This window comes from Oryx dammah, unplaced genomic scaffold (assembly GCF_014754425.2).
Source record: "Oryx dammah isolate SB20612 unplaced genomic scaffold, SCBI_Odam_1.1 HiC_scaffold_15, whole genome shotgun sequence".
Taxonomy (NCBI): Eukaryota; Metazoa; Chordata; class Mammalia; order Artiodactyla; family Bovidae; genus Oryx; species Oryx dammah.
The window spans coordinates 49,051,063-49,064,605 of NW_024070199.1; the positions used below are offsets into that span (position 1 = coordinate 49,051,063).

General features: G+C 55.5%; 1 protein-coding gene across 3 annotated transcripts in view; it reads left to right on the forward strand.

The window, feature by feature from the left end:
• The first annotated feature begins 1,708 nt into the window (after positions 1-1,708).
• RNH1 (ribonuclease/angiogenin inhibitor 1) overlaps positions 1,709-13,543 on the forward strand; it is a 20,823-nt gene continuing 8,988 nt past the window's right edge. The window contains exons 1-2 of one of the 3 annotated variants that reach the window (XM_040255461.1): positions 1,709-2,804; positions 10,085-10,190. In XM_040255461.1, the coding sequence (XP_040111395.1) occupies positions 10,105-10,190 (86 nt within the window). In that variant the 5' untranslated portion in view covers positions 1,709-2,804; positions 10,085-10,104. Of the gene's footprint in view, positions 2,805-3,127; positions 3,270-7,625; positions 7,859-10,084; positions 10,191-13,543 lie in introns of those variants that run through there. The other 2 variants (XM_040255462.1, XM_040255460.1) reach the window with 2 other exon arrangements.

Consider the following 13,543-nt stretch of genomic DNA (forward strand, 5'->3'; position numbering starts at 1 on the left):
CCAGACTGCTTTCCAAACAACCATCCCTCCAGACAGCACCACTAACATCAGGACACATATCTTTGCTTTGATGGAATTTGCTTCTCATGCGAAGTCCGACTGCAGGGCGATCAAAGCAGTCAGTTCTAAAGGAAAGCCACCCTGAATTTTAAGTTGGGTAATGTGATTCTCACACTTTATTCTTCTTTTTCAAAACTGTTTAAGTTATTCTTGTTCTTTGCGTCTCCACGTGTAAGTTTTAGAAGCAGCTTGTCTCTATCTACAAAAAGACTTGCTGGGATTTTCACTGGAATTCTAATTTGTAGATCAACTTAAGGAGAACGGAGATCGTCACTATATTGAGTCTTTCTGTGAATGAACATGTGTGACTCTCCATTTATTTGTCTTAAAATTCTTCCCTCATGTGTCTAACTGAATCTCTGTGCTGCAGCTGAAACTCACGTGGTACCGTGCATCCACTCCACTTCAGCTCCTCTTGGCTGCGCCGGGTCTTCACCGCAGCATGTGAGCGCTCTCTGGGTGCACGCAGGGGCCTCTCCTGTGGCCTCCATAGCACACACGCCCAGCAGGCGCAGCACACAGGCTTACTTGCTCTGTGACATGTGGAATCTGAGTTCCTGGACCAGGGATGGAGCCCATACCCCCTGCACTGGAAAATGGACTCTTAACCACTGGACCGCCAGGGAGGTCCGTCTTTATAAGTTCTTAAACATAATATGTGCAACGCTTGATCAAAAGTAAAGAGGTATTCAGGAAATAAGATGCATTCAAAGGAGCAGGTGGCAGAAACTGACCCAACAGAGATGAAGACAGTGGAGCTATTTGACAAGGACTTTAAAAGAAATACCTTAAATGTACTCAAGGAGTGAAAGACACGATGAACAAATCTGGGGTCGGGGAGACCTGGAAACAAACAAAATGAAACTCCTAAGGAGATACAGAGAATAACTAAACTCAAGAGCTCAGCGATGGCTGTGACGGCAGGCCTACAGGTAAGACAGCGAGTTAGTGAAGCAGAAGGCAGCTCAGAGGGGGCCGTGCAGACTGAGGTAGAGAGCGAAAGCACGTGCAAGCTAGTGAAAAGCAAAACAGACACTGGGGTTCAGCAGAAAGGTCAAGAATATTTCTGAGTTCTAGATGAAGGGCAGAAAGAGAGTGAGGGATCCAAAACACGTGAGGAAATAAGAGCTGAGACTTTCCCCAGACGGATGAGAGACGTTGGGCCGGCCACAGGTTCCAGGAGCGCACTGAGCATCGAGAAGGGGAGACACAGGGAAACACACACCCAGGCACAGCACAGCGAACCTGACGACTGACAATAAAGAAGAAAGCTTAAAGCACCTGGGAAGACATGCCATCTTCAAAGGTGTGATAGTAAGAATGACAGAAAGCATGGAAACCAGAAGACAGTGGAATAACACCCTCAGAATGCTAGCAGAAATAAATGCCAACTTATACTTCTACACCCAGCGAAAACGTTCCTGAAAAATAAAGAACGTAAAGAACTTTTCAGAGAAACAAAAATGGGCAGAATCCATCACCAGGAAGCCCACACCAAATGAAATACTAGGTGCTCTCCAGGGAGGAAAAAAAAAGGGACCCCATGTGGAAGTTCAAAATGCTAGGACTGAAGAGGGCCTGGCTTCAATCCTAGCTCAGGGAACTCAGATCCCACAAGCCACATGGTCAAGAAAGAAAGGAAGGTAAGGACTCAACCGGGTGAATCAGGTAAGTTAAAAATAACGACGATGACACAATTCCCAGTGAACTCCACAGGCCCCCACTGTGGCCAGCACACTCTGGGAGGGGTCCAGCGCATGTGTGGTGGTGACCTGCTGTACTCAGCTTTGTGGGGTATCTCAAACTCGACAAGCACAGGTGATAAATGCGGGGAAGGTCCTTCTAGACCTTCCTTTTCCTCCTCAGGAGTTTTATTCAGATCTCAATTTTATCTCCTTCAGCTGGGCACCACTTCTTCCATTCAGTCTGTAGACAGCTGGCCACGCTCCTCACCAGCTCCAGTCTGCAGGTCACCCTTCTGGGCCTGGCCTTCCCCTCCATCAGGGAGTTTCCCTCCATGAGTGACTTCTGTCTGCTCTGCTCAATGTTGAATCCTCAGCACCTACAACACACTCAGGCACGCAGGAGTCAAGGAATACATTTAGGTGAGACACTTAATTATTACCATTCATTGCCTATGTTCGGAGAAGGCAATGGCAACCCACTCTAGTACTCTTACCTGGAAAATCCCATGGACGGAGGAGCCTGGTGGGCTGCAGTCCATGGGGTCGCGAAGAGTCGGACACGACTGAAGTGACTTAGCAGTAGCAGCATTGCCTATGTTAAACAGATTATACCCATAGATTCGATTTTTTTAAGTTACGAAATTGCCCCTTTCTTTCAAAACCACTGTCTCTGTCTTACTCTCCAGCTCCAGTTGTCAGAATCCTGAGATCCAGACTTTGCTCCAAGTCAGAGAACTGACCCGCTGACGTCCCGGGCCCTGCGAGGCCTCATCCTCCCGCCACGCGCGCTGCGGGCCTGGGATAGGTCCAGCCCACTTGGGGCGTGACTAAGTCGGCCCCGCCCCGACGCAGCGCGAGGCCCGCCCAAGGCCCCGCCCCCGCCGGGTGCCGCGAACGCGAGGCCCCGCCCCCACTCTGCGCCCCGCCCCAGCGCGGGCCCCAAGGCAGCCCCTCGGTGGGAAGCAGGCCGTGTTCCTCCGGGCCTGCAGGCTGGAGACAGTCCGTCGTCGTCTGACGGACTAAGTATCTAAGTCAGTCACTCCCGCAGTCTATCAGCAGGTGGGCCAAACAGACGACTGACCGGCCCGAAGTCAGTTCCTACTGACGCAGCTGTGGTCTTCCTGTGTGTGGACGTGCGCCGGGCGCCACTGAGGTTACGCAGCCCGGGGAGACGCGCGCTTGCGAGAAGGGGCTAGGAGTTCGCTGGGTCGGGTCCCCCCCCCCCCGCGACTGAAGAACTGACGCTTTTGAGTTCCCTCGGGGCGGGGCCCGTGAGGCGGACCCGCGCGGGAGGAGCGAACACCGGCGCGCTCCGATGACGTCACGGCGCCCGAGTGCGCGTCCCGCGTGCGCGCCCCCTGCGGGCCCTCCTCCCGGGGCACGCTGGGAGCCCCACGCGCGGCGCTCAGTCTGCGCCTGCGCGTTGCCTCTTAGCTGGCTTCTTCCGCGTGATCGTGGGATCCGCTCTTTGGGGTCCTGCAAGTTACACCACCGAGGGCTGGCCAGTCAGACTTTCCTTCTCAAGTTGAGTAACCCCCGACCTTATTCCCCGCAGAACCGACCCCTGGGAAGGACAGACAGCCCTGGCAGAGCGCACTCGCCCGGGTGGCGCCCGGCCTTGTGCTGGGCCTTGGGATAGCCACCCGGCCTCGTGCAGCTTTGGCCCGAGGCCCTGGGAGGTGGGCGGGCAGCTCCCGTGGGGAAGAGAATGACGTAAGTGGGACAGCGCCTCGGTGGCTCTGGGCTCAGGTTGTGACAAGGGCTAGCTGAAAACAGTGTCAGCCTGTGGAGACTGGTTGCGGATATTGAATACGTCTGAACAGTTGTTACAGTTAAACGCCCCGGGAAACAGACTCACTCAGAAGGACAGCGTGGATAGTGGAGTGCAGTTTAGTACACCAGCGGTCGGAGGCAGAGTCTCCTCTTTAGCCAGGGACCGTGATCCACTTTTGTGAAAACCTTATATATCTTAAGTGTACTGCTCAAGCCCGCATCCCCAAATTCCTTAACCCTAGCCTGGACAGTGTTAAAGGGAGATACAATCAGGTTACAGCCATGATTCATAATCAGAAGGGGCAGCTGGTTATCCACTGTGCTGCTGCTGCTAAGTCGCTTCAGTCGTGTCCGACTCTGTGCGACCCCATAGACGGCAGCCCACGAGGCTCCCCCGTCCCTGGGATTCCCCAGGCAAGAACACTGGAGTGGGCTGCCATTTCCTTCTCCAGTGCATGAAAGTGAAAGGTGAAAGGGAAGTCGCTCAGTAGTGTCCGACTCTAGCAACCCCATGGACTTCAAGGCTCCTCTGTCCACGGGATTTTCCAGGCAAAAGTACTGGAGTGGGTGCCCCTTGCTACACCAGTGGGGGCCGTAAAGATCACAGAGGTGACTGACTACATAGGGGATTATTGCGTTCTTTTTGGCCATGGGAAATCTTGGTATAGAATCTGGTGTTTATCAGTCCGGGAGTACAATTGGGCTGTAGGTATGTTATCCCCATGGCTACCAGGCACATAGTCCAAAGTTCACTGAAAATGCAAGATGGAGTTCCCTTCTTTCTCAAGATGGAGTCAGCTCGGCGTGTGCCTTTCCTCCTCCACAGTGACACACGCCGTGTCCATGGCGTTAGGTTGCTTACATGTCTGTCCGCATACTTACGTATATTCCTGTATACATACCTATTCTTTGTTGTTGTTCAGTTGCTAAGTCGTGTCTGTCCCTTTGTGACCCTGTTGGCTGCAACACACCAGTCTTTCCTGTCCTTTACTATCTCCCAGAGTTTGCTCAAACTCGTGTCAGTTGAGTCAGTGATGCTATCCAACCATCTCAGCCTCTGTCATCCCTTCTCCTCCCACTCTCAATCTTTCTCACCATCAGGGTCTTTGCAATGAGTTTGCTCTTTGCATCATCAAGTATTGGAGCTTCAGCTTCAGCATCAGCCCTTCCAATGACTATTCAGGGTCGATATCCTTTACTATAGATTGGTTTGATCTCCTTGCAGTCCAGGGGGCTCTCAAGAGTCTTCTCCAACACCACAGTTCAAAAGTATCAGTTCTTCAGTTCTTGGCCTTCTTTATGGTCCAACTCTCACATCCATACATGACCACTGGGAAAACCACAGCTTTGACTATACAGACCTTAGTCAGCAAAGTGATGTCTCTGCTTTTTACTACACTGTCTAGGTTTGTCATAACTTTCCTTCCAAGGAGCAAGTGTCTTTTAATTTTGTGGCTGCAGTCTTCGTCTGCCGTAATTTTGGAGCCCAAGGAAAGAAAATATGTCACTGTTTCCACTTTTCCCCTCTATTTGCCATGAAGTGATGGGGCCGGATGCCATGATCTTAGTTTTTTGAAAGTTGAGTTTTATTTACTTATTTTTAAATATTTATTTATTTTTTTATTTTACTTTACAATTCTGTATTGGTTTTGCCATACATTGACATGAATCCACCACGGGTGTACATGCGTTCCCAAACATGAACCCCCCTCCCACCCCCCAAAAGTTGAGTTTTAAGCCAGCTTTTTCACTCTCCTCTCTGACCAGCAGCAAGAGGCTCTTTGGTTTCTCTTCACTTTCTGCCATTAGAGCGGTATCATCTCCATATCTGAGGTTGTTGCTGTTTCTCCCAGCAGTCTCGATTCCAGCTTGTGCTTCCTCCAGCCTGGCATTTCACATGATGTGCTCTGCATAGAAGTTCAATAAGCAGGGTGACAGTGTGCAGCCTCGCCGTACTTGTGTTCGGCATGTCACAGACCCTCCCATGTGTGCCCAGGAAACTTTCAGCCAAGATAGTCTAGCACAGAGCCCTGTGAGTTGCTTAGCATCGCTGCCCTTTGACCTCCAAGGAGCCTTTCTGTTTGTGTTAGGGGAGGTCTCTTGGCTTCTAGAATGAGAAATATGTGGTTTAGGCGGGGGCCCAGCCTCCTCCCTTAATTGTCCTGTTATTCTTGTCTTCCCGTTTCCTCCACAGGGAATGAATCTCCAGTTGCTTTACCCTGGGGGTGGAAGGGGGCCATCTACCTTCTTGCCTTGGTCAGAAATCTGAAATGCGCCTTAGGGGGTTAAAATCGAGGTATCCACAGGCGGATTCTTTCCGGAATGTCCGGGGAGAAGCTCCGGCTTGGCCTTTTCCAGCTCCTAGAGGCCGCCTATCTCCATCCTCAAGGCCTCAAGGCTCGGCGACTCCAGCCTCTGCTTCCATTGTCGCTCTTCCTCTCTGATTTTGGCTGGTCTGCTTCTCTCTTACCGATCTTCATGATGACGTGGGCCTGCCCAAGTAGTCCAGGATAGTCTCCCCATCTCAGGGTTCTTAACTTGGTCGCATCTGCAGAGACCCCTTTGCCGTCTAAGGCAACTTGCAGCTTTGGGGATTAGGGCATGACCATCTTTGGGGGCTGTTATTCTGCCTACTGTTCTTCTATCTCATTTTTGCTTGTGAAGGGGTGGTGTGTGTGCAGGGGCAGTAGGAGCGGACGCACAGATGTCAGACCGCTTTCTTCTGGAGGCTGAGTGCTTAGGTTTTCCATTCCCTAGGCGGCCACCCTCGACCCTGGTGAAAGCAGAACCCCATCCGCCTGCCCTCCCGACCCCGTGTTCCCCCGCCTCCTGTGTGTCCCCACCTTACTGTGTCTCCCCAGGTATGCCGTGTGAACTCCAGCACACGTGAGTCATAAACACACTGCCTGAAGTTTCCTAACGATCTTTGCTGAAGGCTGCCGTGCAATCACAAGGGTGGGTCAAGTCATGACACTCGTGGTTAGGCCAAGAGGGGAGTGAACCGGGTGTGTTGTGATGCTTTTAACGTTTTCCTGATAGACGTTTAGATTGTTTGCAGGTTTGGACAGTTGCAAAACGCTGTACACATTTTGAACATGTCTACTTGGCTCATGCGTGAATATTCCTCTTGACTGACACACAGAAATGGAGGGGTGTGTAGTGCTTACGTAAGCCACGCTCCACATTTGTTACCTGAAAATCTGGGCTTGCTTCGTGGTGGATCTTGAGCCAAAAGACACAAACAAGCCAAAGATGGGAGAAGAAAGGATCTCTTATTCGGAGCAAGGAAGGAGGGCACCAGTGCCCTTTCCCGTAGCGCCGTCTCCCGCCAGGGTCCGAGGCTTGTGTGATGGACGCCAGGAGGGTGTCTCCACCCCTTCCGCCCAGTAGGTCCGGTGGCTGAGACCTCAGGCTCGTCGTCACCAGTGAAACAGCCGAGTCTTTACAGCTGGTGTACCGCCTTCGCTGCTGGTACTTCTCTCGCCTGATGGCAGCGTTTGTTTCTGCAGTCCCTTTTCCCCTTAAGACCAATTACTAAGACCTGTTTAAGAGCCAGTATCCTACCCAGGCTTAGATCACGAAATGGCTTTGGCCAAAATGGCTTCTCGTCTGTCAGGAAAGCCGTGCCTGTTTCTCTTTCCTGGGACACCCTACCATGTCTGTGTGTGTGCGTGTGTGCGCAGACACACACACGCACCCCCCACCACGCCTGCTTACACACACGTGCACCCCCACCACGCCTGCTTACACACACACGCACCCCCCCACCACGCCTGCTTACACACACACGCACCCCCACCACGCCTGCCTACATACACACGCATTTCACATCCATTTCATCAGCCAGGACAAATATCTTTTCCTGTCTGGCAGCAAAAAGAAGTGTTCCGGGTAGCTGACTTCCGTGCTCTGGGAGACGCCCACGTCTGCCCGCGGGTGGCAGGAGGCAGAGGAAGCCTCCGTCGCGCGTTTCCGCGGGGGGGGCGGGGGGTCGCGGCTCCCCGCGCCTGCGCCCGCCTCCTCTGGCGCTCCCTGCCCGCGAGGCGGCCTGTCCCAGTGCCGGGCGACACGGTGGAAGGTCGGCCAGGGACGGCAGGTTCCACCCGGGAGCTCAGCAGAAAGCGGCGCCGCCTTGCGCGGGGGCACAGGCTCGGCGCGGGTCTCAGGAAGACCCCGGGCCGGGCGGGCAGGGCTGGGGTCCCGCCGTGGGGTTTCCGGCGGGCGGGGCAGGTCGGCCCCCGCGCCCCAGGCCCCGCCCCCAGGGCCCCGCCCCGCGCCGTGACCCGAACCCCCGCCCGGCGGAAGAGGCGGCTCGGCCCTCGGGTCTGCGGCGGCTGGAGGTGAGTTCCGCGGTCCCGGGGGAGCGGGGCGCCGCGGCATTTCGGGGTCCTCCGGCCACCGACCGCGGGGCGGCTGACTCCCGGGCCCGAGAAAAGGCGTGGGCCGAGGGCATCGGGAGTCCTCTCCCTTAGGGTGGCCCCGGCCCGCCCCTGCGCTCACCCCAGGCCCCCGGACACATGCGGGGCCTCCGGCGGGCGTGGAAGGCGGCGGCGGCCCTGGGTGGCCCCGCACGGGCCGCGGCGCGCCCCCGCTCCCTGCCGCCGCCCGCGCCCCGCAGAGGTAACCGCGCTGCGCCGGCGGGAGGCTGGGCCGTACCCGAGGCGGAAGGGACGCAGGCCTGTGTCCGGCGCCGTCTTGCGCAGCAGCTTTTAAGTCGCCGCGCTTTTAAGCGTTAATTCGGGGCCGTTATTGAGATCCTGGGCCGTGATTCGGCTAGGGAGCAGCCCGGCTGGTGGGAGTCCTGATTCCCAAGGAGGCCGTGGGCGGGACGCGTTCTTGTTCCTGCCCGGATCAGGCAGCCTCACCGGGAGCTTGTGAGGAGGCTGTACACGCAGCGTCTTTGGGGATGTTTATACTTTCTCATGGATTTTCAAAGGGATGGGTGTCCATTGGAGGCTACGAAGCCCCGGCGTCAACGGAGGGATACTCAGGAGAAGTCGGGTCAGGGCTGGGGCGTCTCAGCTGCTGGGATCTGCTTCCTACCAGGGAGAGGGGAGAGCCCTCCTGTCAGGCTGGGAGCCAGGGAGCTTCAGGGCAAGGGCGCAGGTGGGGAGCAGTGTTGGTCCCTGGGGCCTGGGACCGCTTGCTGGCCCCCTTCCTGGGATGACAGGACTCTGAGTCAGGGCTTGGCTGGCCACACCCTGGGCTGGGGGTGGGGTGGGCCTGGTTTTGCTCTGGGCAGTGAGCTGGGCGGCCTCTCCAGGGATGGCCCGTCTCCGTGATGGCATGTGGAGTGGCCCGGTACCCGTGCCCTGGCCTCAGTTTCTTAGCAGGTTCCCTGCTGGGACGCGCAGACATGAGTGTGCCTCTTGCCTGATTGTTAGCACTAGAGCTGTCCCAGCAGGAAAGGAATGAGAGCCTTTGCCTGAGCTGGCTTTCTGCCCACTGTGGGCTCCATCAGCCTGCAGAAAGAGGGGCGTCCCCCGTTGAGCCAGGCCGGGCCGTGCCAGGCAGGGACACACACGAGTGAGACATTGTTCTCAGGAACCTGGGGTCCCAGAGAGCCAGGAATCTCGCATGGGCCTGGGTCACCCTGTTTCCGGGAACCTGGGAAGACGTGGGTTCCAGGCGCGGGTCTTCACTGAACGGTTGCTCTTTGTGTGAAACCCACTCCCTGCCCCGAACCCGGGCAGCCCCCCCGCTCCTGGCTCCCCGTGGGCTCCTCTCCTTCGGGCCCCGCCTTCTGGACCACAGGCAGCAGCAGCTCTGCGTGGCCCTGCTGAGGTCTCAGGGCCTGCGCCCTCCTATCGCAGACGTGCTGGCCAGAGGCCTCCCTCCTCTCAGCCTCCTTGGTGAGCTGGCTTCTCGGGGGCAGGTCCCCAGGCTGAGTCAAGTGGGGTGGAGGACACGCCCTGCACCGATCACCAGCACTGGGGAGGGGATCGTGGGAGCAGGCACCCCGGGTGGCTGCTCGAGTGCACCCTCGAGTGCAGGTCACTGGGCCTGGGGTCCCCACCCCACCTGTCCAGGGCCCCTGAAGCCGGTGCCCCTGAGGAGCTGCTGGTGACCACAGGCGCCTACCCCCCCACGCAGGTGCTTCGGGGTGGGGAGGGCCCACGTGAGTCCTGGGAGTCGGCTCCAGCCCCTGTGCCCCCAGCTGAGTCTCCAGGCTTTCTGGCCCACAGGCCCCCTCCTCCCCACCTGCCCTTGCTCAGGCAGGAAAGAGGCAGAGCTTTGGATGGCAGGCTCGCGTTTCCACTTCCTCCTGTGCGGGTGGTGCCCAGGAGGCTATGAGTGGGGGCTGGCGTATGAGAGCCGCCTCTGCTCCCGCAGCGGCGCCCCTGAGCTCTGCGGCTTGTGGTGTCTTTGCCAGGGAGCCCCCTCTCACTCCTGATCCTGGCGGTGAGGTGGATAGAGGCATGGAAGCAGGGAAACGCGGCAGGCGGGAGCCTCTCCTGGGGTGTGCTCTCCTGGGGCCCTGTGGGGTGTTTCCCGCCAGTGGCTCTGGCCCATCAGACCTTGAGAGCTTGGCTGAAATGTTTTCCTATTTCCCCTGCCTCTGCCAGGAAACCCTTCACTTCACACCATGAAGCTGGACATCCAGTGTGAGCAGCTGAGCGACGCCCGCTGGACGGAGCTGCTGCCTCTGATCCAGCAGTACGAGGTGGTCAGGTAGGACCGCTGTGCCCGCCGACCTGGGGGCCCACCCTTCCGGGGCCGAGCTGTGCTCCCAGGCCACGTCACTTCGAGAAAGTCGAGGTGTCAGCTGCTCCGTTGTGTCCAACTCTCCGAGACCCTGTGGACTGTAGCCCCAACCGTCCTCTGTCCATGGGCTTCTCCAGGCAAGAATCCTGGAGTGGGTTGCCATTCCCTTCTCCAGGGGATCTCCCTGACCCGGGATCGAACTTGGGTCTCCCTTGTTGCAGGCAGGCTCTTTACTGGCTGAGCCACCAGGGAGACCCACACTTGCAGACGCATGATACAGACCTTGCGTGTTTTTCTGCGGTGTGAAGTATTACTCTCTTTGTACTTTTCCAGCCATTTGAAGGTAAACTCTGGAGAAGGCGATGGCACCCCACTCCAGTACTCTTGCCTGGAAAATCCCATGGACAGAGGAGCCTGGTAGGCTGCAGTCCATGGGGTCGCTAAGAGTTGGACACGACTGAAGCGACTTAGCAGCAGAAGGTAAACTCACTCTGGCTGGGCCTGCAGGTCAGAGTGTCCCCTTCCCTTGGGCATGAAGGTGCTGCAGCCTGCTCCTGGGGGCAGTGTGCCCCCTGCCCTGGCCAGGCTGTGGCCGAATCTGAGCCCAGATTAGCCCTCTAACCCAGAAGTTCCTCAGGGCTCACAAGCAAGGGACAAGAGCCTGTCTGCTTCACGTGTTTCTTTTGGATTCATTTGAAGTAGTCTTAGGTTTACGGAAGAGTCACAAAAACGAGGCAGGGTCCCCAGTGCCCTGTCACCTGGGGCGCTGGTCAAGCTGAGGCACCCGACATGGCCTGGGCCCACATCACCGGCTTGTCTGAGTGCGTTGTGCAGCCCCCACGGCCCCTCCCGTCTGTGACGGCCTCTCTGTCCTGCTGGTCCTTGGCCGCCTGACGGTGGGGTCTGCTTGCTGGGGCTCTGGTGAAAGTCCTCTGACACCTTCCCGTGGTTGAGCCACGCGCCTTTGGGAAGGCAGCAGAGTGGCAGCGTGTCCTGCCTGGCATGCTGTGCTGCGGGGCTGTTGTCCCGGTGGTGCCCCACGGTCACGCCCAGCGGTCTCCGTGGCTGCTGCTGAGGGGGTCTTGCTGGTCCTCGAGGTGAGACACCTTCAGGTTCTGCTGACATTTTGCTTCTGCTCAGAGCTTTGCCCACCCCTCTTTGCATCTGTTGGTGGGTCTTGCCAGACAGCATTACTGGGAATTTGTCCAACTGGGGTTCTGATTTCTGCATTCCTTCCACACTTATTGATTGTCTTTTCCGGGTGAGAGCTGGCATCCCTCCCACCTGTGTCGACCCGACTGTTTACTTAGTTGCGTGGCAGTGGTGCTGGGTTGCGCTCTGGCACGTTCTGCGCTGGCCGCAGCGGGGCCGTGCTCTCGAGCTGTTCCGTCTGGAGGACTGAGAAACCTCCAGGTTGGTCTCCTGGAGGTGGACAGGCGCTGTACCCGCTGCCTGTGCCCCATGGAAGATGTGGAGGCGCGCGTCCCTCCATGAGCCGTTATCTTCAGTTATCATCAGGTTCACGAGATGATCCACTCACTTTTTTCTCTTTCATTGTAAGATGTGTTGTGACCTACGTTGTTCAGTTCTTGGCCCAAGTGAAAGGTTGTTGCTGAGCCGTGAAAGACGCCGGGATTCTTGGCCTCCGCAGGAGAAGAATTCAATCCAGGGCCAGTGACGAGGCTTGATCACTCATACCTTTTGTGTGATAAAGTTTTATTAAAGCACAAAGGAGACAGCTTCTGACACAGACATCAGAAGGGGGCAGAAAGAGTGCCCCCCTGCTAGTCTGTAGCTGGGTGTTATCTAGCTGCTAGCAGTCTGCTAATTAGAGAAAGGGCTTCCCTTGTGGCTCAGCTGGTAAAGAATCCACCTGCAGTGTGGAGACCCGGGTTCGATCCCTGGCTTGGGAAGATCCCCTGGAGAAGGGAAGGGCTCCCCACTCCACTGTTCTGGCTTGGAGAATTCCATGGACTGTAAAGTCCATGGGGTCACAAAGGGTCAGACGTGACTGAGTGATTGTGCCCTCCAAGAGTCTATTTCCCAGTCCTGTGTGGGTTCTGGCAGCTCAGTGGTGGGGTTGATGGTGACCTCCTCCGAGAGGGCTCATGCCGTGCCCAGGCCTGCTGCACCCAGAGCCCCTGCCCCTGCGGCAGTCCACTGCTGACCTGTACCTCCAGTGAACTAAAATGGACTGGATTGGGTGAATTTAACTCAGATGACCATTATATCTACTACTGTGGGCAAGAATCACTTATAAGAAACGGAGTAGCCATCATGGTCAACAAGAGTCCAAAATGCAGTACTTGGATGCAATTTCAAAAATGACAGAATGATCCCTGTTTGTTTCCAAGGCAAACCAGTCAATATCACGGTAATCCAAGCCTATGCCCCGACCAGTAACGCTGAAGAAGCTGAAGTTGAACAGTTCTATGCAGACCTACAAGACCTTTTAGAACTAACACGCAAAAAAGATGTCCTTTTCATTATGGGGACTGGAATGCAAAAGTAGGAAGTCAGGAAACACCTGGAGTAACAGGCAAATTTGGCCTTGGAGTACAGAATGAAGCAGGGCAAAGGTTAATAGAGTTTTGTCAAGAGAACGCACTGGTCATAGCAAACACCTTCTTCCGACAACACAAGAGAAGACTCTACACATGGACATCACCAGATGGTCAACACCGAAATCAGATTGATTATATTCTTTGCAGCCAAAGATGGAAAAGCTCTATATAGTCAGCGAAAACAAGACCAGGAGCTGACTATGGCTCAGATCATGAATCCTTATTACCAAATTCAGACTCAAATTGAAGAAAGTAGGGAAAACCGCTAGACCATTCAGGTATGACCTAAATCAAATCCCTTATGATTATACAGTGGAAGTGAGAAATAGATTTAAGGGCCTAGATCTGATAGATAGAGTGCCTGATGAACTATGGACGGAGGTTCGTGACATTGTACAGGAGACAGGGATCAAGACCATCCCCATGGAAAAGAAATGCAAAAAAGCAAAATGGCTGCCTGAGGAGGCCTTACAAATAGCTGTGAAAAGAAGAGAATCAAAAAGCAAAGGAGAAAAGGAAAGATATAAGCATCTGAATGCAGAGTTCCAAAGAATAGCAAGGAGAGATAAAGCCTTCCGCAGCGATCAATGCAAAGAAATAGAGGAAAAGAACAGAATGGGAAAGACTAGAGATCTCTTCAAGAAAATCAGAGATACCAAGGGAACATTTCATGCAAAGATGGGCTCAATAAAGGACAGAAATGGTATGGACCTAACAGAAGCAGAAGATATTAAGAGGTGGCAAGAATACACAGAA